Genomic DNA, 26,879 nt, shown 5'->3' on the forward strand with positions numbered 1-26,879 from the left:
ACTCTGTTGGCAACAGGGTCTTGGGTCAAATGACTGTTGTCTGATCCTTCGTGGTAATGTATGCCTATTAGTGCTTAAATGTTTCCAGCCTTTAATTGGTCTGATTGTTTCATGTGCATACTTGCTTTCCCAGGGTGAAAGTGACTGTTCCTTCCCAAAGGGATCCCTTCACTTTGCCAGGTTATCCTTTGCTCTTATGTTATTTTCCCATGTATCACACAATTTATAAGCATTTCCTTATCCATATTACACTGTAAAAATTTTTAGAGCAGGACTTACATTCTATCTTTGCAACTTCAGTTTAGTACACTGCTTTGTACACAAGGTACTACTTGTTTCCTCTTTATTCTATGAAATGGTATGGACAAGAAAAATGGGGCCTCTATTGGCAAAAAGGTCCTGAGTCAAACAGACAATTTCAAATAGACAATTTGTTGCTGTAAGTCAATACCTATTTGTCTATTAGCACTTAATTCAAAACAGGATTAGAACTGTCCCAGCCACTTATGACTCCTAAAAGTAGCAGAAATCCCACTGTTCAAAAGGTATGGGGCCTCTGTTGGCAAAAGGATCCTGGTTGTTGCCTGACCTCGTATGTCAATACCTATTTGCCTATTGACACTTAATATCTCCTGACTTGTATTGGTCTCTGTTTTGTGAATATTCTTGTCTCCCCCCAAAAATCATGATCTTGAAGGTAGGGGCAGTGTTTTCTATTTTAATTCATATCTCCTTCCTGCAGTGGCTAGGTATGAGACTGGACAAATAGAAGGGTTTAAAAAAATGTCTATTGATTGAGCTGGACAAATTCCTAGAAACAAGCATGTAATCTTGCCGTGCTTGTGGTAGTTCACTTGTCATTCCTGATCAAGATGCATACAATACACAGTACACCTTCCAGGGCCATGACCATGATCTAGTGTGTCTTTTTTGTGTACTGCTATACTGCTTTTACTCAGGTTTTACTCTTTCTGATGCCTCATTGTGATCTGGAAGTGATCCTTGGTTCCTGAAAGTTATGTCAGTAGAATCAAAGTTTCGGCAGGTTCTATCACGTTAGAAAGGTTCAGAAGGTTGATCCAACAATAGAAAACATCTGTTCTCCAAGGAACAGTATTGCTAAGTACAGAGAAGCCAGAATACTAACTACACTAGGTGAAGAAGTTTTTGGCCACAGTGACTTTTCAAAGCAAATAAAAAGAGAAAACTGCCTTCAGACCTTCCCCTTCTATAGTGACAGTGGAGTGTTAAAAATCACACAGTTCTTAATATGATAAAAGACCATCTAACAAACATTGATTTAATGGCTAAAACAATCAAATGTGAGATTTTTATCTAAGGCCAACATGCTGATACCCTACTAGCAAAACTAACCTGTTCCAAATTGACATTCCCAACACCAATGAAACAGAAAGAAATGAAGATGCAGTCAAATGGAAGGATTGCTTGCAGGTTTCTCCTGGGAGACAACACAGGTGAAGGAGTTGGCATGGTTGGTTCATCATGCACTCAAAATGATACCCACAAGTATCATTTCACTTGGTCCTGACACTTGTTTTTCCTTCAAGTGGTTATGATGAATTTAGCAAATAGACAACTACCAAGGAGAAATTATAGCCCATGTGTCACCATTTGTTGCAGGGAATGAAATTTTTAAAATCCTACAAATGATCTGACATGTAGATCTAGTGATGATACTCAAGGGCCCCGGAGGTTCATCTCCCCAATCTCTTTTTTACAGATGAAGAAACTGAGGCTCCAGGAAGTTAAGTGACTTGCTTAAGGTGATACATTTCACCCAGGTCCTCTGAGTCCAGGGTCAGTTCTCTTTTATTTGTACCACACTGCTTCTCCTAAATTAACACATATATCTTTATTCTTGGTGACTTCAATGTGAAGGTAGGAATGGAAGCAAGATCAATGAAAAATGACATCAGAAAACATGACTTGGAATCAAGAGTAACAAAGCCAAAAGCTTATTTACTTATTTGTGGTAGGGGTTAGTGCCACACCACAGTGTATAGACATCATGATTGCTTTCTTTGAGAAGAATGTCAGAAGGTATTGGATGATGATGTTACTAAATAAGACTACAAGAAACAAAAAAGTATATCCATACACAGGAAATAATTCCTGATTAACATAGGAATCATTACAGAATCAGATCAGACCTATGGGTCTAGAGCTACAAGAGATACCCCAAGAAGCCATTTAGTCCAAATCCCTAATTTTAGGGGTACTTAAGTGACTTGGTCTCATACATACACAGGTGGCATAAGCATCACAGCTGGGATTGGAACCCAGTTTCCCTGAATCCAGAGTCAGAACTTTACTGTACCTCACTATATCCTAAATATCTGCTTGGTGAGAACAAAGATCAAAAATCAATACATTAGCAGAAAGGATAAAGATAAGAAGACACTATGAACAGTTACAGTAACAACAACCCAAACTGTTTAAGCATGTTTTGTTGTTTTTTTCGGGGCAATGAGGGTTAAAGTGACTTGCCCAGGGTCACACAGCTAGTAAGTGTCAAGTGTCTGAAGCCGGATTTGAACTCAGGTCCTCCTGAATCCAGGGCCAGTGCTTTATCCATTGTGCCACCTAGCTGCCCCTAAGCATGTTTTTTTTTTTTAAAGTGAGGCAGTTGGGGTTAAGTGACTTGCCCAGGGTCACACAGCTAGTAAGTGTTAAGAGTCTGAGGCTGGATTTGAACTCAGGTACTCCTGACTCCAGGGCCGGTGCTCTATCCACTGTGCCACCTAGCTGCCCCTGTTTTTTTAATTGATAAATAATCAAAGGATATGAACAGGCAGTTTTCAGACAAAGACATCAAAGATATCTATAATCATATGAAAAAATGCTCTAGATCACTATTGATCAGAGCAATGAAAATTAAAACAACTCTGAGGTATCACCTCACACTTGTCAGAGTACAAATATAACAAAAATGGAAAATATTGGATGTTGGAGGGAATGTGGGAAAGCTGGGACACTAACCCACTGTTGCTGGAGTTGTGAACAGATTCAACCATTCTGGAGAGCAATTTGGAACTATGTCCAAAGGGCTATAGAACTGTGCATACTTTTTTTTTGGTGAGGCAATTGGGGTTAAATGACTTGCCCAGGGTCACACAGCTAGGAAGTGTCAAGTGTCTGAGGCCACATTCGAACTCAGGTCCTCCTGAATCTTTTTTGAGCTCTTCCAAGAAGGCTTTTTGGTACTGGGACCAATTCATCTTCCCTCTTGAGGCTTCACATGTAGGCAATTTGAGAGTATTGTCCTCATCTGAGTTTGTGTTTGGCTCTTCCCTGTGGACACAGAAGCTCTCAATGGTGAGAGCTCTTTTTTGTTTCTTACTCATATTACAGATTATTATTTTTTTAAAAGTTGAAGTCCACTCCTTAGGCAGCAGGGTTACTGTTTCAAGCTTCTTGTGCTGGGAGATAGGGGCTGTGTCACTGGCTTTCTACTCTGAGGCCTCTACGGCTTGTGGATTTCTCACCATCCTGGGCTTGTTCCCCATGCTTGCTCCCGGCGCATGCTGGGATGGCCAGGCCTGGTTGCACCCATCCTGTGGGTGGCTCCCTAGCTGGCAGCCTGCCCTCTCATCTCATGCTAGTGGATCTCACCACTGGCCCACTGTGCCACCAGCCCACTGAGCCAAAATCAAGGGGCCTCAGTTGCTCCGCTGTGGCCTATCGCTTCCCGCTGACTTGCCCCAACCCCCTCCACACTGCGCTTCACTGAGGTGCACTACGCTACCCCCCTGCCCGAGTGAGACCAACCTTTCCTGAAGTCTTTTAAATTATCTCAGTCTTTTTGTAGGTTCTGTAGTTTCAGAATCTGTTTAGAGGCTTGATTTAATGTTCTTTTTGAGGGAACCGAAGGAGAGCTCAAGCAGCTTGCTGGCTTCTCTCCACCATCTTGCCTCTGCCCCCCACAAAGGACTATTGATGGAACATACCATCCACCTCCAAAGAAAGAACTGATATTGATGGCACAGGCTGAAGCATGCTATTTTTTACTTTCTTTCATTTTTCTTTTAATCAAGTTTTCTTGTACAAAATGACAAATGTGGTAATGTTTTACATAATTGTACATGTACAACCCATATCTGATTGTTTGCTGCCTTAGGGAGGCAGAGGGAGGGGTAGAGGGATAAAAATTGGAACCTGAAACCATAAATTAAAATGTTTATTACAAAACAAAAAGAATTTGGAACTCAAATCTTTAAATAAAAATGTTTATTAAAATAACAAAAATAAAATCATGTATTTTATATTTTTGATTATTTTAATGTATGGGAATACACATTATTATAATTATTGGATCATAATCCCTCTACATTTGAAAATTCCCATGTATTGAAAGTTCACTGTATTCCAATGGACAACCTTTGACCTTCCATTCTTTTAAAAAAAATAATAAATATTTTTATTTAAGGTTTTGAGTTCCAAATTTTATCCCTCTTCCCCTCCCTCCTCCCTGAGGTGGTAAGCAATCAGATATAAATTATATACGTGCAATCATAAGCAAGGTATTAACATCAAGAAATGGGAAAATGACAGAAGTGACACCATCGCCATTTCAGAGAGAAGTTTAACTAACATAAATGAGTGTGGACAAGAGGGGGCTGAAGAAGGTCCAGAACCAGGGAAGAAGCAAACAGTCTGCTCTTGCTCATTGGAGAGATGCGGTAGGCAAAGACAGAGAGATACTAGGTTAGAGTATAAACTGGATTTGCCAAACATCACAAGCAATATCAAGACACCAAAGTGCAGCAGAGGGAAAACATAAGTCTGCAAAGAGCTTAACCCACATGACACCAGAAGCACATAGAGATGAAGCTGGAAGGAAAACAACTAACTATGAAATACTTCCCTGTGGGTCTGTTCTAACCAGGGATGTGAAGGGAAGCATCCCATTCAAATACTGAAATGCACATGTGAAGTGGCTCATTCTAATTTCAGGGCATTCAGTTCTTGATGGAGATTTTCCATAATCTAAGGTATTTTTGTTGTTATTCTTTCCTTCATCGGCTATTCCATCCTGTACCTCTTGCTTCAGTTCTTCCAGGTACTCTTATAGTCTCTGTCACCAGGACATTTTTCTCCAAGGCTTTCCCTTGTTGAGAATTTGTTGTGGGGTCCATATATATTCCAAGGGTTTTGACGCCCCCCCCAGCATCTCTCACACCAAGGTATTTTCTCCCATGATATAAATAGATATAGATATAGATATAGATAGATAGATATAGATAAATAGGTATTTTCTTTGACCATTTCATCTGCCTCAGTGTTCTAGCTGGAAAGTGGGTCAAGCTCTGAAATGAAAGACATGAGCATCAAGGAACTCTGGGGATGCTAGGTTGCTGGGTTCTTCCTGGGGGTGGGGGGAAATCTCTTGCCTGAGGGCTCCCCCCACACACACCATTAAGCTTTGCCTGGGATCTCTCCTCCTAACTCAACTCCAGACTGGGCTCTTTCTAGGATTTCTCTTTTACCAGGTCCTTCTTCCTTCCTCTGGGCTTGGGCTGAGGGCTCCTGCAGCCACAGGTCTGCCTCAGATAATTCTTGTCAAGGCCCTTTCTCCTGAAACTGGATCAGCCTGATCCCTCCGGCCCCACCCCCTCCCACCCAGGGCTGTTCTATTCTTTGCTTTCCTGGCTCTCCTACCCTACCATATCTATCAGCTACCAGATTCCAGGGTCTTCTATGGATCTCTGGAACAGTGGTCTACAGGTGATTCTTATTTCTCTTTTATACTGGTCTATTTCTAAATCCCACTGAGATTTTTTTTTTGGGGGGGGGAAGGTGGAATCTGGGCTTCTTTATATCCTAACACACCACTGAAATGGCAACGGTATTTAAGATGAAGTCAGGAACAACATCAATAAGAAAACCAACCAAAATCATATGATTATCTCAATAGATGGAGAGAAAGCTTTTGACAAAATACAACACCCATTCCTAATAAAAACACTGGAGAGTTTAGGAATAGGGGGAGCTTTCCTTAAAATAATACACAGTATCTACCTAAAGCCATCAGCAAGTATTATATGCAATGGAGATAAGTTAGAGGCATTCCCAGTAAGATCAAGGGTGAAAAAGGGATGTCCATTATCACCCCTATTATTTAATATTGTACTAGAAATGTTAGTTTTAGCAATCAGAGAAGAGAAAGGAATTAAAGGAATTAGAATAGGCAAGGAGGAAACAAAACTATCACTCTTTGCAGATGATATGATGGTATACTTAAGGAATCCTAGAGAATCAACTCAAAAATTACTTGAAACAGGGGCAGCTAGGTGGCATAGTGGATAGAGCACCGGCCCTGGAGTCAGGAGGACCTGAGTTCAAATCTGGCCTCAGACACTTAACACTTACTAGCTGTGTGACCCTGGGCAGGTCACTTAACCCCAATTGCCTCACTAAAAAAAAAAAATACTTGAAACAATTAACAACTTTAGCAAAGTAGCAGGATATAAAATAAATCCACATAAATCATCAGCATTTCTATACATGACCAACAAAGTCCAGCAGCAAGAGATAGAAAGAGAAATTCCATTTAAAGTAACAGTAGATAATATAAAATACTTGGGAGTCTACTTGCCAAGACAAACCCAAGAACTCTATGAACACAACTACCAAACACTCTTCACACAAATCAAATCAGATCTAAATAATTGGAAAGATATCAATTGCTCATGGATAAGCAGAGCTAATATAGTAAAAATGACAATACTGCCTAAATTAATTTACTTATTCAGTGCCATACCAATCAGACTACCTAAAAATTATTTTATAGAACTAGAAAAAATAATAACAAAATTCATCTGGAAAAACAAAAAATCAAGAATATCCAGGGAAATAATGAAAAAAAATTCACAGGGAGGTGGGTTAGCGGTACCAAACCTGGAGCTTTACTATAAAGCGGCAGTCATCAAAACTATCTGGTACTGGCTAAAAAATAGAGTGGTAGATCAATGGAATAGGCTAGGCTCAGGAAATGCAGCAGTAAATGACACTAGTAATGTAGTGTTTGATAAACCCAAAGACTCCAGCTTCTGGGAAAGGAACTCAGTATTTGACAAAAACTGCTGGGAAAACTGGAGGATAGTATGGCAGAAATTAGGCATAGACCAACATCTTACACCTTATACTAAAATAAGGTCAAAGTGGATACACGATTTAGACATAAGAGGTGATACCATAGATAAATTAGGAGAGAAAGGAATAGTCTACCTTTCAGATCTTTGGAAAGGAAAACAGTTTTTGACCAAACAAGAGATAGAGTATATTACAAAATGCAAAATGGACGATTTTGATTACATTAAATTAAAACATTTTTGTACAAACAGAAGCAATGCATCCAAAATTAGAAGGGAGGCAGAAAGCTGGGAAACAATTTTTGAGGCCAGTACTTCTGATAAAGGCCTCATCTCTAAAATATATAGGGAACTAAATCAAATTTATAAGAACCCAAGTCATTCCCCAATTGAGAAATGGTCAAAGGATATGAACAGGCAGTTTTCTGATGAAGAAACCAAAGCTATCTATTCCCATATGAAAAAATGCTCTAAATCTCTAATGATTAGAGAGATGCAAATAAAAACAACTCTGAGGTACCACCTGACACCTATCAGATTGGCTAAAATGACAAAAAAGGAAAATAATAAATGTTGCAGAAGCTGTGGGAAAATTGGAACACTAATCCATTGTTGGTGGAGCTGTGAACTGATCCAACCATTCTGGAGAGCAATTTGGAATTATGCCCAAAGGGCTGTAAAGCTGTGCATACCCTTTGACCCAGAAATACCACTTTTGGGTCTTTTCCCCAAAGAAATGATGGAAAGGGGAAAGGGACCCACATGTACAAAAATATTTATAGCTGCTCTTTACGTGGTGGCAAGGAATTGGAAGTTGAGGGGGTGCCCATCAACTGGGGAATGGCTGGACAAGTTGTGGTATATGAATCCAATGGAATACTATTGTGCTATAAGAAATGATGAGCAGGAGGAGTTCAGAGAAACCTGGAGGGTCTTGCATGGGCTGATGATTAGTGAGATGAGCAGAACTAGAAGAACATTGTACACAGTAACATCAACATTGAGTGTTGATCTACTGTGATGGACTATATTCTTCTCACCAATGCAGTGGCACAGAAGAGTTCCAGGGAACTCATGATGGAAGAGGATCTCCAAATCCAGGAAAAAAAAAAAAAAGAACTGTGGAGTATAGATGCTGAATGAACCATACTATTTCTTTTGGTTTTGATGCTGTTGTTTTTTTCTATTTTGAGGTTTTTCATCATTGCTCTGCTTTTTTCTCTTACAATATGACTAATGCAGAAATAGGATTAATGTTATTATGTGTATATATATATATAACCTATATCAGATTACCTGCTGTCTAGGGGAGGGGGAGGGAGGGGAAGGAGGGAGAAAAATCTGAAATTGTAAAGCTTGTATAAACAAAAGTTGAGAACTATCTTTACATGTAACGGGAAAAAAATAAAATACTTTATTAATTAAAAACAAAAACAAAAAACCAAAGATGAAGTCAGGAATAATTGCAGCTGTACCTGACCAGAGATATACTAAAGAAATCTGAGTCAGAGGCTACATAATTTTAAAGGTACTCAAGAATAAAAATTCAAAATGTGTCAAAAGGTGAACTTCTCCCCATCCTTAAAATGTGAATAATGTCTGTAGCATTTACCATACAGGACAATTATGAGGCTCAAATGAAATATTGGATTAAAACATTCTTCAAAACTTAAAAGGGCAATGTAAATGTTAGTTTTAATTTAAAAAGTGAGAAGACACTGCCAAGACAACTTCCTGCCTCTTCTCTTATTGGTATAAATTATTTACAAAAATGGTGTTGGGCAAAAAAAACAATCAAATTTATCCTTTATGAAAACACAAAAATGGAACTAGCAGGCTTTCTAAAAGGTAATTTTCTGCCACAAAACCCATCTTTCACAGTCATAGCTTAAATAGAGATTCTAAGATCTCACTGTGGCTTTTGTTGATTCGGTAGGAAAATGCTACCTTCAAAGCTCTCCTCGAACAAAATGTGTCTTCCACACATTAAAATCATGTAAGAGTTTATTGGCAGATACAACCTCAGAGAGTACTTTGTTCAGTGATACACTGAGTACGCATGTATTATCACCACCTAAGGTAAAAAAGAGTTTACACTCACTTGGGGTGTTTGCCTATGTCACAGAAGAGAGCTAGTTATGCATAAGTAACACTATGGGGTCTCTTCACCAAGAAACAGTCATTTGTAAGAGTCAAAGCTTTTATTTGAAAGCTCTTAGTGTATTAATAGGTTAGCCTAGCCATCCATGCTGGAAAAAACCCAATGTGGATAAAACATGCGTGTTGGTCAGATTTGACAAGCAGTGCATGGACAGTCCATTAAGTTAGTCCGTGTGTATGTGCATATGACAGAAGCTGTGTAGATGGATCCCAAGATGGACTCAGAAATGAAGATGAACTTGGACCACATTTAAATGATCCACCAGCATTTTTCTACTTGCTGTCTTGAAATAAACCATCTTTTAAAAAACCCAAAAAGCAAACCCCATCTTTTTTTTTTTGGGGGGGGTGAGGCAACTGGGGTTAAGTGACTTGCCCAGGGTCACACAGCTAGTAAGTGTCAAGTGTCTGAGGCTGGATTTGAACTCAGGTCCTCCTGAATCTAGGACAAGTGCTCTATCCACTGCGCCACCTAGCTGCCCCCAAACCCCATCTTTTTTAACAATAGTATTCGGCCAGTGAGTGCAACCATATGGCTGTGGCTCATGTAACACCATGATCTCAGAAGAATCAAAATTATGGGAACGGTTGGTTTAAGTAAGCTGCAGCTTATTACCCATGATGATTTGCACAGTTATGATAAAGGGCATTACCAAGGATGTATATGACCAAAATAAGAGTTTGGAACTGTCATATATAAAAAGGGATCCCATGTACAAATTCATTATCTGAAATGTCTTTTTTTGTTTGTTTGTTTTTTTGGTGAGGCAATTGGGGTTAAGTGACTTGCCCAGGATCACACAGCTAGTAAATGTTAAGTGTCTGAGGCCGGATTTGAACTCAGGTCCTCCTGAATCCAGGGCCAGTGCTTTATCCACTATGCCACTTAGCTGCCCCTGAAATATGTCTTTTTAAAAATTAGTTGTCATTTATTTTTAAAGGCAGCATTATCTGAAATATTAAAATGAATCTTTAGTGAGTTGAGTAGATCCTTCAAAGAGTATCTAAAGATGTAGACAAGAATTATATACGATAAAGAAAAATACAAGGGTTATGATCTGCACTTAGGAGAGAACATCCCATACCAATGAAGATCCCAAACCCATCACAACACCAGATTGTACCCTCTGGGCAATCATTCAACCAAACTAACTTTCTGCTTTCTATTTACTTACCTGGGCCCAAAACTTAGACAGCACTGTTCCCCGGCAGCCTGTGTGACCGGGGGGGAGTGGTGAGCAAGGAAGAATCCTATTCCTGTATCCCCTACACGCCAGTGTGGTCATACAGTATATACCTAGTCTGATGGGAGGGAAGAGGGTATCTCACAGACACTCAAATTCATGCATCACAACACATATCTTTACCAGCCAATCACAGGTCTAGGAAACATAACATCACAAAGCAAGGATATGATGTAATAATAATCCCCAAGGTTGGCTGTGTGTCTGTATAGGGGTGTATTACCTTTAGAGGCAGCTACGGTCTAAGAAGAAAGAGTACCAGATTTGTAGTCAGATCTGAGTTTGAATCTTGGCTCTGCTACTAGTTAATGTTATGACCTCAGACAAATCATATCACCTTATGAGGTGCCCTATTTCCTCATTTATAAAATGAGGATAAAGATATCTGTAATGCCTGCTTTAAGGGTTGTTATGATCATATGTCAACAAGTCAACAAAGATTTATTAAGTGTCTACTATGTGTCAAGCACTATATTCATAATTAATGTAAAGCACTTTGCAAACATGTCAGTTAGAGTAATAGCTGTATCCTCACTAGTTACTGATTGAATTTCTATACATGTTCTTGAGATGAAAGAAAATCAATTCATAAATAGTCATGGGGCCTGATTTACTGATGTTTCCATTCCACCAGCCTCCTACCAAGAAAAAAAATTCAATATATGCCATAGAGTGACCTCCTATCTTCTAATACCCTTTACACAGCTGTAGCTCTGTATGGAGCCTGATCACACTATGTACGATATTTTTAGAACAAGACTTTCCTCAATATTGGCCCATTGGGAATGAATCCAAATTCTCTGAATGAGGGAGCTGGGATGACATTGATTTACTGATGTTAAATATAGTTTTGATCTGCAGATAGGGTGCAAATGAGTAATGAGCTACAACAGCTGATGGTTGATAGAAAAACTCAAAACGGAATAGGCGATTCTGCCAATACTGATATTGTTACAAGCACAAAAAACCCTACATCAACCGATAAGGGATAACTGGAATGAAAGTCAGCAAACTCTTTAGTTCTGAGTGCTACCAAGTGGTGCCTATAAATACCATAGGCAAGAGAGAAGAAAAAAGGGAGCAGGGAGAGAAAAAAAGATGAAGTGGGGAGCCATTATTTATATGAAAGCCTTTTTTATTTTTATTTTTTTTATCAAAATGTACTCTGCCCTTAAGAACTGAGTTTGATCCTGATGCAACCAATCAAGAGGGAAGTGATTAGGTTTTTCAAAACTTTTACCCTACAACAATATATACCACAAGTACATATGACTACAGTCATCCCATGACATTCATGGATTTCACATTCGAGGTTTTAGTTGTTTGGGGGTTGGTCATTGATAATCTTGGATCATTGCATTGCTGAGAGTAGTTAAGTCATTCACAATTGCTCAATGAACAATACTGCTGCTGTCACTATGCACAGTGTCCTCCCAGCTCTGCCACTGATAATCAAATGGGAATTTTTTGAGATTTATGCATACTGCGGAAAATCAAAGGCAACATGTACATGTAAAGAAAACTGAAAAAAAATACTAATAAATGCATACTTTATACATTACTCTATCATTTATGGCCATAAGTATATGTATATATAAGTATCAATTTATTATTATCATTAAATTTCATTAAAAGTTTCAGTGCGCTAAAGAACTATGGGCTATACATTCTCTTTGGGAATGCCTCATTTTTTCTCTACCAGCCAGACTCAGTCACATGATTTTCTCCCACAGTGATCCTTCTATCTTGCACTTTTGGTAGAAGGAAATTGTGAAGCAGTTGCAGCTACACTGTGGCTGTGAAGACTCTTTATAGTATGCAAGATAACTAATCTCTGTCCAGTACAAACTGAAACTTATTTATGGGTGCAGTGTGTTGTTTTACTTGTTTTGTGTGTTAAATAAATATGACTAGAATTATTAAAAAATAAAGGAGCCAAAGTTATTCACAGTTTTCTACATCTACAGGGGTTCTGAACCCCTAACCCCCACGAATGCTGAGGGACAACTGTATATGTGAAGAAAGCAATGGGAACAACATTAAAAAGGCAGTCAAACTGGCTAACTATGACCACTCAGACATTCAAAAGATCACAGTGATCATCTCAAAACAGGAGTCTTAAGTGAATGTGGCATTCATAGGCAGATGTGAGCTCTGGGTCAGTTGCTTTTCCATTTATATATTTTTAATTATGGGGGGGGGGTCAGTAAAAGGGAAAATGATTATGGTGTGAAAACAAAAGGCCAACAATACAAAACTTTTTTTTATATGTATTTTTTTTTTGGTGAGGCAATTGGGGTTAAGTGACTTGTCCAGGGTCACACAGCTAGTACGTGTCTAGTGTCTGAGGCCATATTTGAACTCAGGTCCTCCTGACTCTATCCTCTGCACCACCTAGCTGCCCCTCAATACAAAACTTTTAAAGGAAGGTTAAAACTTTTTTAAAATCAGCTTTGAGCTGATGTGGTCCTTGTGAACTTCAACTTCAACCAGGTAATGATGTTGAGAGCATTCATAACTTTAATTCCAAACATTTTACAGAGGCACATCCAAATGGCACAATCAATTTTTAAAGAACGGGCAGACTGTTACTAGTAGTCAACATTTCTTTGCTAGAGTAAATACAATGCAGGCTTAGAAATCTTAAACCAATGGTAACACTACTCTCAGAAAATAAATGCTTGGTTGCTAAGCTGGCATCTTAAATGAACAGTGAGTCTAAAGTAAATTCAAAATAAACTCTAGTTCCCATAAAGTATTACAGCATGCATAGACAAACAACTTTGATGTTTAGCCAAAGTTTAATGGAAGAGAGTGTTTCTGTGTTAAGTGTACATTCCCATAATAGTCACTAAGGAAGTGAGAGTTTCTTTTGTTTCATGACCATTAAAATACAGTTTATCTCGGCTATTAAGTGCTTTCCACATACCTGTGTGGCTTAGAATTCAGTGTAGTTCCTAGCAGTTCAAGCAACAAAAGCCTTATTCATTGACATTCCTTGCCTGGTCCTTTCTTTGAGGAAGCACTGCTCATGTAGGTGATCATGAGGAAAGTCAGTAGCTTTGGCTTGATGGGTAGGCTGGAACTTTTCAGCAAGCAGATGGCTGATCCTGAGGTGACTTTTCTTTTCCAAAGATGTGAATTCCTCTGGAGGCAAGAAAGATTTTCCTTTCCTCCCCCCCATTACTCAGCATGGAACATAAAGAGAAAGAGGTGTATATAATCCATTCATAAAATAATTTAGCACAATAGTCCCCACCTTCGCCAAGCACCATTTCAACCTGCCCACACAAGTCTCAAACCTACAGTAATTTACATGGAAAGAGTGCACAGAAATGTCTGTCCTGCCTTTACAGCAGGAAGCAGCATGGTCCTCACCTGCAATATTAATACTGTTAGGGCCTACTCCAAAGGTTGTGGCAAACACTGTCATGCAGATAGTTTAACTAAAACAAACAGGAAAATTTTCACGTAACAATATACTGGGGATTACAAGTAGCATATTAAAACAGAAACTAACTGTTCCTTTGGGAAAAATCAAATGCAGTTGTGTTGCTCTCAAGAAATATAACACTCTCATCAGTGCTATAAACATATATGCTCTCTGGCATGTAAATGTCATTAAACACTGCCTTTATTCAACAGTTTCACAAATAACTAATCTCTGACTATCAAATAAATGTCTATATTATTCATAACCATTCAGAGCAGGGCCTTTCATGTTAATTTGATTTCTAGGAGAAATCAAAAAAAAAGAGAGCTCTAATTTCAAGATATACAGGAAACTCAACTTTCCCCAGGCCTCCCTGAATATGTACAAATTTTATAGTGCAGATCTTTCTGAAAGAATTGCCAAGGGCTTTCGAAGAACACCTCAAAGCACCAAGTGGGATCCTGAGGCTATGCCCTCAAAGTAAACAGTAAACTACTTGACTCTTTAGAGTATATCTCAGCAGTAAAAAGAGGTTATTCCCACCTTCTTGTGGGCATTCTCCAGTTCATCAGAGACCAAAGTTCTATGATCCAGACCTATCCTTTGCTGAATTCAGGACCCATACACCTAGATTCCTAGAACATAGAAAAAGGGAACTTTAGCTTTGGAAGAGCCAGCCATGGGCCTCTCTTTTTTTCTATTTCTAAAAACAGGTAATCATCAAATGGGAATCTCAGTCCTAGCCCTAAGAAGGAAGGATTCTAGCTGTCTTACTGAGCATCTTAACAGGAAGATAAGGAACCAAATGACTATGTGCAATGAGGTGCCCTTTCCCCATCAGAGAAGTGTTTTCTAGAAGAGAGCTGATTCTGTGCAATCTCTTCTTTGGTTTACAAGGTTCTTGTCGATGAAAGGCAACCTGAGAAATGACACTGAAGGGGGAGCCATTACAAATGGCAGAGAGAACTTATGGAGACAAAGATTTCAAGGGAAGACTCTTCCACCCTTTTGACCCAGTCTGCATCACCTCAGCTTACATCGTTTTCTCTCTCTCTCTGTTGTCAAACATGGCTCTGCTAACTCTCATGCCCCTAAACGAGGTTGAGAAATTCAACTTGAATTTTGTCATATAAAGTGAAAAACCTAAGAGGGAACTTTCACCATGTACTTTTCTGTAAGGAAATATACAGGAGCACATAGGATCATAGACTGAGAGTTAGAAAAGACCTCTGAGGTCATTTAATCCAACCCCTTCATTTTAGAGATGAAGTACCTGAGTTCCAGAGATGTCCTATTGTTCTTTTTTTGTTTGTTTGTTTTTGCAGGGCAATGAGGGTTAAGTGACTTGCCCAGGGTCACACAGCTAGTAAGTGTCAAGTGTCTGAGGCCAAATTTGAACTCAGGTACTCCTGAATCCAGGGCTGGTGCTTTATCCACTGCGCCACCTAGCTGCCCCTGTCCTATTGTTCTTTAGGAGCAACACAAGTCAACTCTTAATTAATGAGGAGCCAATCTGTGAATTGTAATTGTCCAGGACCTAAAGTATTTCCATCTTTGGTCTCTGGCCTATTGCTGAGTTTTTGGCAATGTCACAGTACACTGAAACCTAAACCAAAGGAGAGTAGAATAAAATTCAAATCAGGTGAAAACTCAAATCAGGTAGTGTTGCTAATGTCAGCAACTCTAATAAAAGAATGGGGGTGTGATAACTATTAGCTACAAGGAAAGTTTAGAATTATCTGTGTTATTATTAACAACAATAATAATAGTAGGACACTAATCTAGTGTTTTACAAAGTGCTTTACATATCTCATTTTATTTCCTTTAAGCATGTCCTTCTCATGGCCATGGAATAATGAGGAATTCCCTTTAAACATGTTCTGCCTAGTGATTTGGGGGTGAAATGACATTGCTAAGTGATGGAAAGGTACTATTTGCTGTATGGGCTATAACTAAAGCTATAAAGCTTGTGTGTCGCACAGGACTAAATGGTGGCTGTTTATTTCGGGATGATACACTTATCTACCTATAAGAGAGAATGTTTTGTTTGGTTCTACTTTTGGAACAAAGTCCCCAGAGGGTATTCAGGAATGATGTGGAACTAGTGTCAGATCAAATACTTAAACCCATGAAATCAGTTTAGTTAAACTGTCACTGGCTTTTGGAGTCAGACCACACAAAGGATTATAAGAAGATTGGTTACTGTCTCCATGGCTCAACTGTTTTTAGTTCTGTCCACTTGAGTTTTAGCAAGCCATAAAAAATGGACTTGACTTTCTAATTTTCTTTTCTTTATAAAGTGGAATTACTAACATAAATAGGAACAACTAAGAAAAACTCATGTCCTTGTGTAATAATCCATCTATGATTCTGTCAACCACCTTTATGGAGGCCAATAAGATTGGACAGTTTTTCACAGTTTTCAAGTTTCAGTGATTCTGCTTTTTGTTTCAAGCGTTCATCTCGGTACAGTCTGGCCAAGTTTGTCAAGTCTGACTCTGAAAAGTGAAAGAGAGAATCAGTTAGAAAGCAGACAGTCAAGGCCTTGGAATTCATTTCAGTTTTCACTGAATTAAGACCAATTTGTATTTTAATGAACTGTTTCTTTCCTTAAGTTCTGCTTGTGGTTTTGGATTTTGGGTCAGAAGAGCAATGGGCTCAGTTCTCATTAATCTAACATTTGGCACCTGACTTAAGGAACTTACATGTGTGCAGCAAGTGAATATATTTAAAACTATGTCCTCTGATGTTACTCAGATAACAGTCTGGAAGAGAACAACAGTTCACCATCCCTGTCCTGCTGTCTGATACCAAGACAGCTGCTTCATTCCTTCCCCTATTTTTTTTTTTTTTTTGGATCTTAGCTTACACATACTAATTGATGCAGAGCCACTACTCAAGGATACAAGAAGGCCCAGGGGCTGCCAGAGACATTTTTCACTTCTTTCTACTTGTAGAGCACAAAACTCATAAACCAAAAAGTGAAACAATTCGCATACTGTGACCTTTGGTTGCCTGGTTAAATGAGTCTGGTTTTTGTTAGTAACTAGATTAAAATCTTACCTGCTTTCTATAACTTGGTGTTTGGGTTATATCCAATTTTCATAATTTCTTACTATTTCTGAGACATGTTTTTAAGATAGAATTTCTGAAGAGAATCTCTGAGAAAGGGGTCAAATGCAATACTAGAACAGCCTGTTTGCTCATGCCAGATAGACAGATTTTGAAATAAAGCTGCTACAATATGTTTAAAGGACCACCCTGTGAAAATCCTATCTTAATAATTTTGAAATAAATCTAGTCCCTTTCAATCTTCCTGCTGAAAGACTGGTTTCTTTCTATGAATAAAAAAAGCACCAGTTTAATCAACCTGTTGGAAACAGGAATTAATAAATTAATACATAGGGGCTAAACAGTTATAGGGAGCATTGAACATTGACTTTTTTTAGGGGGGGGCAATGAGGTTTAAGTGACTTGCCTAGGGTCAGACAGCTAGTAAGTGTCAAGTGTTTGAGGCTGGATTTGAACTCAGGTTCTCCTGAATCCAAGGCTTTAACCACTGCACCACCTAGCTGCCCCCGAGCATTGACTTTTAAACAAGTTTTCATAAACACAGAATGCTGTGTAGCACTTCTGCTCACACAATAGCTCTATTGACACTCAGGGAGGCCCTGGACAACCCAAAGCACTGATTACGTGTAGTTCTTGAGGGTGACAGGTAGAAGACAAGTAGACAATGCATGGAAAGTTTCCTTCCGTGACAGCTGGCTCAGATTGTATGGTCCAGAAGGCCTTCGATGAGTCAAACTCAGTTAGTTGCTTGACATGCAATTATGTCTCCCAGGTTCAAAAACAATGTGCTCCAGAGGACCATTCTGGTTGGTTGGCACGAGTAGCCATCAGACTAAGCTTATCTTGCACAATAACTCTTGCAGGTGAAAGAGCTTCAAAAACAATCATTTGGCTGTATGAACTGAAATACCTTTGTTAAGGTTCTCTCCACAGTCAAATGTTGTTGACTCCATTCTTTTGATATCTTCAGTAGTGTTTCACAAAGTACATTCAGAAAGCTTTTGTTGAACCCACCTAACCCTTTGGGTTCCTTTGGGTTGGAGATATGTTTGATGCTAGTTTTGGACAATTAGAAGGAACACAAAGTTACCTGAATTGAAGCAGGCTCTTTTGTTTCTTTTTAATCTCTCTTCAATTTCCTTGAGTTTCCTATTTACCTGGCTTGACTTGATTTACTGTTCTGGAGTAGATCAATGGCCTGCTCCTAACAATATAGTTTCATATGGAGGTCAAATTCACAATGCTACTGCTCCATTACAATACTTAAAGAGAAACTTCTCCCCAAGCTCTTCTTAGCCCATCAGTAAGCAAAAGGCTGATAAAATGAATGTGTTAAATTTAATATTTTAAGCAACTCCTTTCAAAATAATGGAAAAGAGGCAGTCTAAGATACTAGCTAGGATACTAGCTGGGATCAAAATCTTCTTCCAAATTTTCCCTTTATGTTCACTCTGCCCTGACACAAACATTTGGGTAACCAATAGATGGGATATTTGATAGATTTTAAGGCAAATTGACTTGGACTCTGGTTATCTGACAAGAGAAGTCAGTCATTGCCTTAACTCCCAAGAATGCTCTGCTTTCAGTTTTCAGATCTGGGGGCTGACCAATCTGGAGAACCTTGGCCACTCTCAGCTGTCATGGTGACACATCTGATGAGGTTAAGTTGTCAGAGAACCCAGATCCCAGAACACAGTGAAAATCAAATCTGTATACTCAATTAGGAAACAAATGCAGAGGACTATGGCTCTACAGTCTAGGGTTCCAGGTTTTCAGCTCTGTTTAGGAGAAAAAGTGAACAAAGCCATGTTTCCTGCACAATCATCCAGTTCTGTTGATGTTTTACCTTTTTTTTTTTTTAAAGTATTCATTTAGGTACAGATATTAAAAAAATAAAGATAATAAAATTCAACAAGGGGCTAAACAGCTGTAGTTAGTTACTAAGAAGTCCAAAGATGAGCCATACTTAAGTTAAATATTTTAAGGAATAGTAGAGAAAATGACCAAAAGGTTACAAAAGACAATAGCTAACTTTGCCAAAAAGTTTCCACAGAACATTTTGCCAATAGCAAACTTCGTTCTGAAGTTGCTTTATTTCTGTAACCTCTATGGTGCTAAATTTAACCACCTCAGCTGTACTTGGTGCTGGAGCAGCAGAACAGTTGCTGATCATCTAGTTTTGCATTTCCTGCAGTGGCCCTAGGCAGCAACTATTCCGAAATACTGGAAATATATTTTTAAAGGTGTGTGGGCGAACTAGACTTCACTGTAACTCAGGCAAACACCTATCTCCTGGATTTTGTCTGCTGTTGGTGAGGGGCAGACCTATCACATGTGCCCTCATCAGGCTGAAGACCAAGGTTTAGCAGGGTGGCATTACAATGATTTCTTTTATCTATTGACAAGAACATTAAATGATTTCTTTCTTTTTTTTTTTTTTTAGCAATGGGAATAAAAGGAAGGGTTAAGGACAGAAACAGAGTGTTGTTCTGTTTCTGCACAAGGAATACAATGAATTTGAGAGGCAGGGTGATTGAATGGAAAATACACTGGGTTCAAGTGGGGTCAAGGCCCAGGTTTAAGCATTGGCCTGTCAATGAATGGCTCTGTGAACATAGAGGCAAATTCATTTTCCCTTTCCAAGTCTAAGGATAATAATAATACCTGCACTTTCTACATTGCAGCGATGTTGTGGGAAAAGTACTTTGTAAACTTTAAAGTTAATATCATAACATAATTATCCCAAGATGCAAACAAAGAGTTAAATACACTGATGACATGTTAATTGCCATTTTGTTTAAATGAATCAATATCCTTTGCCCCTCGGGCTAAAGGGACCTATATCCTCTTCTTCTAAATTCCTTTCCTTCCTTTTAAACTAGCAAATTCAGTTTTAAGAATTGAGGATATGACTTCTGCCTGTGGTTTAACACTACTGCCTTAACCCCTCAATATCTGATCTACCACTATGCTGATTTGTTTTATTGGCTATCTTTGGTTGTGATAAGGGAGAATACTATTGGGAACTGGCTACAATATAAAAAACAAAAAATAATAAATAAAACATTTTTTAAATTTATAAAACTCAAGTTTCTTAAGAAATGAGTGCTAAGGGGAGCAGCTAGGTGGCGCAGTGGATAAAGCACCGGCCCTGGATTCAGGAGGACCTGAGTTCAAATATGACCTCAGATACTTGACACTTACTAGCTATGTGACCTTGGGTGAGTCACTTAACCCTCACTGCCCTGCAAAAAAAAAAAAAAAAAGAAAGAAAGAAATGAGTGCTAAGAATGAACCAAAGAATCATATAAACTTAGAACTAGGTAAGACAGAGTTTAACTGATTTAATCCTTAAGTTTATAAAAGGGCAAATTTTTTTTTTTTTTGCAGGTAATGGGGGTTAAGTGACTTTCCCAGGTTCACACAGCTAGTAAGTGTCAAGTGTCTGAGGCCGGATTTGAACTCAGGTACTCCTGAATCCAGGGCCGGTGCTTTAACCACTGTGCCATCTAACTGCCCCCCCCCCTTTGGTTTCCATTTATTTATTTATTTTGCAGGGCAATGAGGGTTAAGTGACTTGCCCGGGGTCACACAGCTAGTAAGTGTCAAGTGTCTGAGGCTGGATTTGAACTCAGATCCTCCTGAATCCATGGCCAGTGCTTTATTCACTATGCCACCTAGCTGCCCCCCCCTTTTTTAAATCTTAAAGGTAAGACAAGGAAAAGAAAAGGTAGGGGAAGTGGCATCTGTGAGGCATCCATGATTATACCTGCTGTTATTACTTTGGTCAAATCTATCTGAGCTGTAAGTCAAGTGTCTTATTGTCTCCCTTGTTCAAACAGCAGAAAAGGGGCAAAGAGGGATGCAAAAAGATTAAAAAGAAAGCCTATTGTTTCAAGCTGGAGTACACTATACCCCACACTGTGTTTGTAGAGATGGTAACAAAACAAAGTTCCACGTGCCCACCCCTACCCCCTACCCCATCTTACTTTGTTGTTTTTCCTTCCAACAACTTGACTGAATATAATCTATATAATCCTTTTCTACAGTCTTCTCCAAATCACGTAGTGATGGCCCTTTATAGTTTTTTTCAAAGTGTTTATCAACGAAATAAGGCACCTGCAGATTCTCTGTTTCTCTGGAAATGGTGTGCCCCATGGACCTGGGAGAAAAGCAGAGAGATATGACCAGAAGTTAGCAATATCATTAATAATATTTGCTGTGTATGAGCCTTTAGGAACCTTTAAAGGATACACACACAGAAGTCTGTCTCCTTACCCAAGTTCCCACAATAATTTACTTCAGTGACACTTAACATTTTATTGACAGAACAGTTACTGCCTACATCATGACCAACTTTAATATATAACATGCATGCCACTATAGTATTTGTTTTCTTCCAATTTCCTGAAGCAAATTGGGACCATACTGACCACCAAAATAGAAGCAGAACTGTTAGAAAACATATATACTGTTATTTGTTAGTATCTTCTCTAAAACTAGATCCTCTTTTTTGTTTTTTCTTATAAAGTATTTTATTTTTTTTCCCGTTACATGTAAAGATAGTTCTCAACATTTGCTTATACAAGCTTTCCAATTTCAGATTTTTCTCCCTCCCTCCCCTCCCTCCCCCCTCCCCTAGACAGCAGGTAATCTGATATAGGTTATATATATATATACACATAATAACATTAATCCTATTTCTGCATTAGTCATGTTATAAGAGAAAAAAATCAGAGCAATGATGAAAAACCTCAAAATAGAAAAAAACAACAGCATCAAAACCAAAAGAAATAGTATGGTTCATTCAGCATCTATACTCTGCAGTTCTTTTTTTTTTTTTTCTTGGATTTGGAGATCCTCTTCCATCATGAGTTCCCTGGAACTCTTCTGTGCCACTGCATTGGTGAGAAGAATATAGTCCATCACAGTAGGTCAACACTCAATGTTGATGTTACTGTGTACAATGTTCTTCTGGTTCTGCTCATCTCACTCATCATCAGCCCACGCAAGACCCTCCAGGTTTCTCTGAACTCCTCCTGCTCATCATTTCTTACAGCACAATAGTATTCCATTGTATTCATATACCACAACTTGTCCAGCCATTCCCCAATTGATGGGCACCCCCTCAACTTCCAATTCCTTGCCACCACAAAAAGAGCAGCTATAAATATTTTTGTACATGTGGGTCCCTTTCCCCTTTCCATGATTTCTTTGGGAAAAAGACCCAAAAGTGGTATTTCTGGGTCAAAGGGTATGCACAGCTTTACAGCCCTTTGGGCATAATTCCAAATTGCTCTCCAGAATGGTTGGATCAGTTCACAGCTCCACCAACAATGGATTAGTGTTCCAATTTTCCCACAGCTTCTGCAACATTTATTATTTTCCTTTTTTGTCATTTTAGCCAATCTGATAGGTGTCAGGTGGTACCTCAGAGTTGTTTTTATTTGCATCTCTCTAATCATTAGAGATTTAGAGCATTTTTTCATATGGGAATAGATAGCTTTGGTTTCTTCATCAGAAAACTGCCTGTTCATATCCTTTGACCATTTCTCAATTGGGGAATGACTTGGGTTCTTATAAATTTGATTTAGTTCCCTATATATTTTAGAGATGAGGCCTTTATCAGAAGTACTGGCCTCAAAAATTGTTTCCCAGCTTTCTGCCTCCCTTCTAATTTTGGATGCATTGCTTCTGTTTGTACAAAAATGTTTTAATTTAATGTAATCAAAATCATCCATTTTGCATTTTGTAATATACTCTATCTCTTGTTTGGTCAAAAACTGTTTTCCTTTCCAAAGATCTGAAAGGTAGACTATTCCTTTCTCTCCTAATTTACCTATGATATCACCTCTTATGTCTAAATCATGTATCCATTTTGACCTTATTTTAGTATAAGGTGTAAGATGTTGGTCTATGCCTAATTTCTGCCATACTATCTTCCAGTTTTCCCAGCAGTTTTTGTCAAATATTGAGTTCCTATCCCAGAAGCTGGAGTCTTTGGGTTTATCAAACACTACATTACTAGTGTCATTTACTACTGCATTTCCTGAGCCTAGCCTATTCCATTGAAACTAGATCCTCTTTAAGGTTTATTTTGATAAGAGTAAAATATCATTTAGATAAAATATTTTAATTACAACTAATCAGAGAGGGGCAGCTAGGTGGCGCAGTGGATAAAGCACTGGCTTTGAATTCAGGAGGACCTGAGTTCAAATCCAGCCTCAGACACTTAACACTTAACTAGCTGTGTGACCCTGGGCAAGTCACTTAACCCCCATTGCCCTTAAAAACAAAACAAAACAAAAAACAACTAATCAGAGAGGTAGGGCCGATCTAGCACCAATATCAAAAAAACAGCATGTGAAAGCTCAGCTACCACAGAAGACATGAGTTCACAGTTCATCAAGGCTACTCTCGTATAACTTCCTAAGGATCCAAACTCTACATCTGATGCTTAGAAAGTTGAGCTCCTCAAGACCAAAACCCCAAAACAACCCTGAGGAAGTACAGAAATCGAAGCCTCCAAATTTAGAAGCACCAGCCAAAGTTAATATGAATAGCTTGGAGGCTGCTGAAGTGAAGGAAGCTGAATTTCAAGGTATAGTAATGTGACAAGTTTGAAAGTTCCAAAATGATTTTGTTCACTGGGACTTTGCTTGCAGTTTATCTTTTTTTTTTGGGGGGGGGGAGGCGGGGCAATGAGGGTTAAGTGACTTGCCCAGGGTCACACAGCTAGTAAGTGTCAAGTGTCTGAGGCTGGATTTGAACTCAGGTCCTCCTGAATTCAGGGCTGCCGCTGTATCCATTGTGCCACCTAGCTGCCCCTAGTTTATCTTCTAAGTTCTAGCCTAAAGGAAATGTGTAACAAAATGGCAGCAGGACTGTAGACTGGTCTCCCTAGCTGCTGTTTAAGGTCCTTTTTCTTGGGCAATCTCTCCCAGCATAGCCACTGAAGCCATGGCTGCTCTTCCTCCTCACCCAAATAAAATGTGCACAGAGCATGTATGTCTGTGTGAATGTACCACTCTCCTAGAGAGAAGGAAGGCAGCCCGATAAAGGAAAAAGGATTAGATGATAGGGAAGAAGAGGACTTGAAATCAGAGGACTAGTCTGGGCTCTGCCACTGAGTAAGCTTGAACGATGAACTATATACTTCATAGGATCATAGATTTAGGGCTGGAGGGACCTCAGAACCCATCTAGTACAACTCCCTCATTTTACAGATGAGAAAACTGAGGCTTAGAGAAGTTAAGTGACTTGCTCAAGGTCACACATGTTAAGTAATAGAGGCAAGATCTGAATTACTCAATCCCTGGAAGGATGAGGGATTGACTCAAGAATGAAATTCTCAAAACACAAAGTTTCGCCTAAAGAGACTAATATGGATACACAGGGAACCCACCAACTAAATGCAAATTAAAAAATAAATGGAGAGAAGATGGAAACAAGGCCAGAGAAGAAAGCATAATTTATGATATAAATTATCCTTTAAAAACCATCATGAGAAATAAAACTCCAAAAGAGCGGAGGTTGACAAGGGAAGCTAAGGACAACAAAAACGGGGTTCAAAGAAAGGAAAGAAGAAGAAAAATAAAAAAGAAAGAAAGGCCTTTGCGTGGTATATAGGAGAAAATTAGCTGCTTTTTTCCTGTCTGCTTCCTTTTCCTTGGTCAAGAGGAGTGACCTCCACAACAGAAACAACAGAACCAAAATAAATAACAGGGAGTAGATACCCAAGATAAGTAAGGAGATAGTAATGAAGCACCTGGCTGCCCTTGAGGAATTCAAGTCAAATGACCCAGATGAACTATATCCTTGAGCACTGAAAGACCTGGCGATGTGACTGTTGAGACACTGTCAGTGACAGCCAAAAGGTCATGGAAAAGAGGTACTACAAGATCAAAGAAAAGAAAATGTTGACCCAATTTTCAAAAAAAAGGGAAGAGTACAGAGTCTGCAGACTACAGGCTAGTGAACTTGACTTCAATTCCCAAGACATTCTAGAAGGGACTGTTAAAGAGATGCCTGGTCTAGAAAGGGAAATAATGATTAAAAAGAGCCACAACAGTTTCATCAAGAACAGGTCATGACAGACTAACCTCAATTCCATTTCTGCCAATACTAACCTAGGCAATGAGGTGAAGGATGTGGATAGTTTACCTAGGGTTTTAGCAAAGCTTCTCATAAAGCATCTCATACTCTTTTTACAGAGAAGACAAAATGATATGAATAGAAAACAAGAATAAAATTAGATGGATTCAGAATTGGATGGATGCCCAGGCTAAAAAAGTAGTTATTAAACATCAACGTCAGGGAGGCAGACCTCTAATCTAATACCTCAGGGATTTGTGATTGACAGTGTCCTATTTAACATTTATCACTGACTTAGATAAAAGCATAGATAGCATGCTCATTAAATTTACAGGTAACACATAACCCAGCTATGTGGTAACTATACCAGCAGGGTAGCTGCTACAGCTGGTACAGCTGGATGACAAATTCAGGATCTAAAACAAGAGTTTACCTTTTTTTGTAATGGACCCTTTTGGCAGTCTTATAAAACCTACTGACCTCTTGTCAGAACGTTTTTAAATGTTCAAAATGCATAGTTACAAATAAAAGCTACTAAACTGAAATAGTTATCAAAAAAATTTTTTTTTTTTAGCAAGGCAATTGGGGTTAAGTGACTTGCCCAAGGTCACACAGCTAGTAAGTGTTAAGTGTCTGAGGCCGGATTTAAACCCAGGTACTCCTGACTCCAGGGCCGGTGCTCTATCCACTGCGCCACCTAGTTGCCCCAAAATATTTTTTAAAATGTTGTTGTTTGTCCTTCATTCTCGAAGAGGACCACAGGAGTGATGTCATGACTTGCAGTGAATTGGATTTAAGTGAGGGAGAGATATGCAAGGTCACCAACCTCACTCTCTCCTCCAGAGCCATCTGGGTCTGGTGGCAAGATATACATCAGGACAACTGAAAATGGCCCTGGATGTTTAAGGCAATTGGGGTTAAGTGACTTGCCCAGGGTCACACAGCTAGTAAGTGTCTAAGGACCTAACCAGTACTCTATCCACTGCGCCACCTGGCTGTTCCATTTTTAAAAAAACTAAGTTTATGGACACTAGGTTAAGAACACTTGCTCTAAAGGGATCTTTACAGGCCAGAGCATTGGGCAGAATCTAATCTGAAGAAATTCAATATTGATAAATTTAAGGTCTTCTGCTCAGTATAAAAAAATTGACTTTACAAGCATAAGGTGGGGGAAGACACAGGTAGATAATTGTTCTGGAAAAAAAATCTGGGAATTTTACAGTATTATGTCCAAAAAATCCAATGCCCTCTTGGACTGCATAGCTCCAGAAATAAGGAGGTGATAGCCAATCCCACTGTGCTCTGCCCTCTTCAGACCTCATCTGTCAGCTCTGAGCAACACAGTCTAAGAAGGACATTGAGAAGCTTGGAGTATTGAGCCCATGTCAAATGAGAACTGCCTAGAGGAGGAGGCTCAGAGAGCATATAATAGGTGTCTGCAAGTATTTGGAGGACTGCCATGTGGAAGAAACTGTCATTTCTTTCTGTCTGGCCCCAGAAAGCAGAACCATGAGCAATGGGTCAGATTCACAAAGATGTACATTTAGGCTACTAGATATCAGGAAAAACTTCCTAAACATTAGAGCTGTGCTGAAGGAGAAACGGGGTACCTCCACAGGTAGCGGGTCTAACCTCTTGGAGGTCTTCAGGCAGATGCTACATGACCATTTGATAAAGTGTGTTACAGTGGGGATTCCCTGCATGTCTGGGTTAGACTAGACAGCCACCTTAGTGGGCCTTTCTACCCCTCACATTCTGTGATTC

The 26,879-nt window shown here is 39.1% G+C and overlaps 1 protein-coding gene across 3 annotated transcripts in view; it reads right to left on the bottom strand.

Annotated features, from left to right (window-relative positions):
- Window positions 1–13,013: 13,013 nt before the first annotated feature.
- DNAJC18 (DnaJ heat shock protein family (Hsp40) member C18) overlaps window positions 13,014–26,879 on the bottom strand; it is a 36,982-nt gene continuing 23,116 nt past the window's right edge. For 2 of the 3 annotated variants that reach the window (XM_043983058.1, XM_043983060.1), the window contains exons 7-8: window positions 21,011–21,183; window positions 13,014–16,447 (exon numbers count right to left, since the gene is read on the bottom strand). In XM_043983058.1, the coding sequence (XP_043838993.1) occupies window positions 16,323–16,447; window positions 21,011–21,183 (298 nt within the window). In that variant the 3' untranslated portion in view covers window positions 13,014–16,322. Of the gene's footprint in view, window positions 16,448–20,244; window positions 20,267–21,010; window positions 21,184–26,879 lie in introns of those variants that run through there. The other variant, XM_043983059.1, reaches the window with a different exon arrangement.

This window comes from Dromiciops gliroides, chromosome 2 (assembly GCF_019393635.1).
Source record: "Dromiciops gliroides isolate mDroGli1 chromosome 2, mDroGli1.pri, whole genome shotgun sequence".
Lineage (NCBI taxonomy): Eukaryota > Metazoa > Chordata > Mammalia > Microbiotheria > Microbiotheriidae > Dromiciops > Dromiciops gliroides.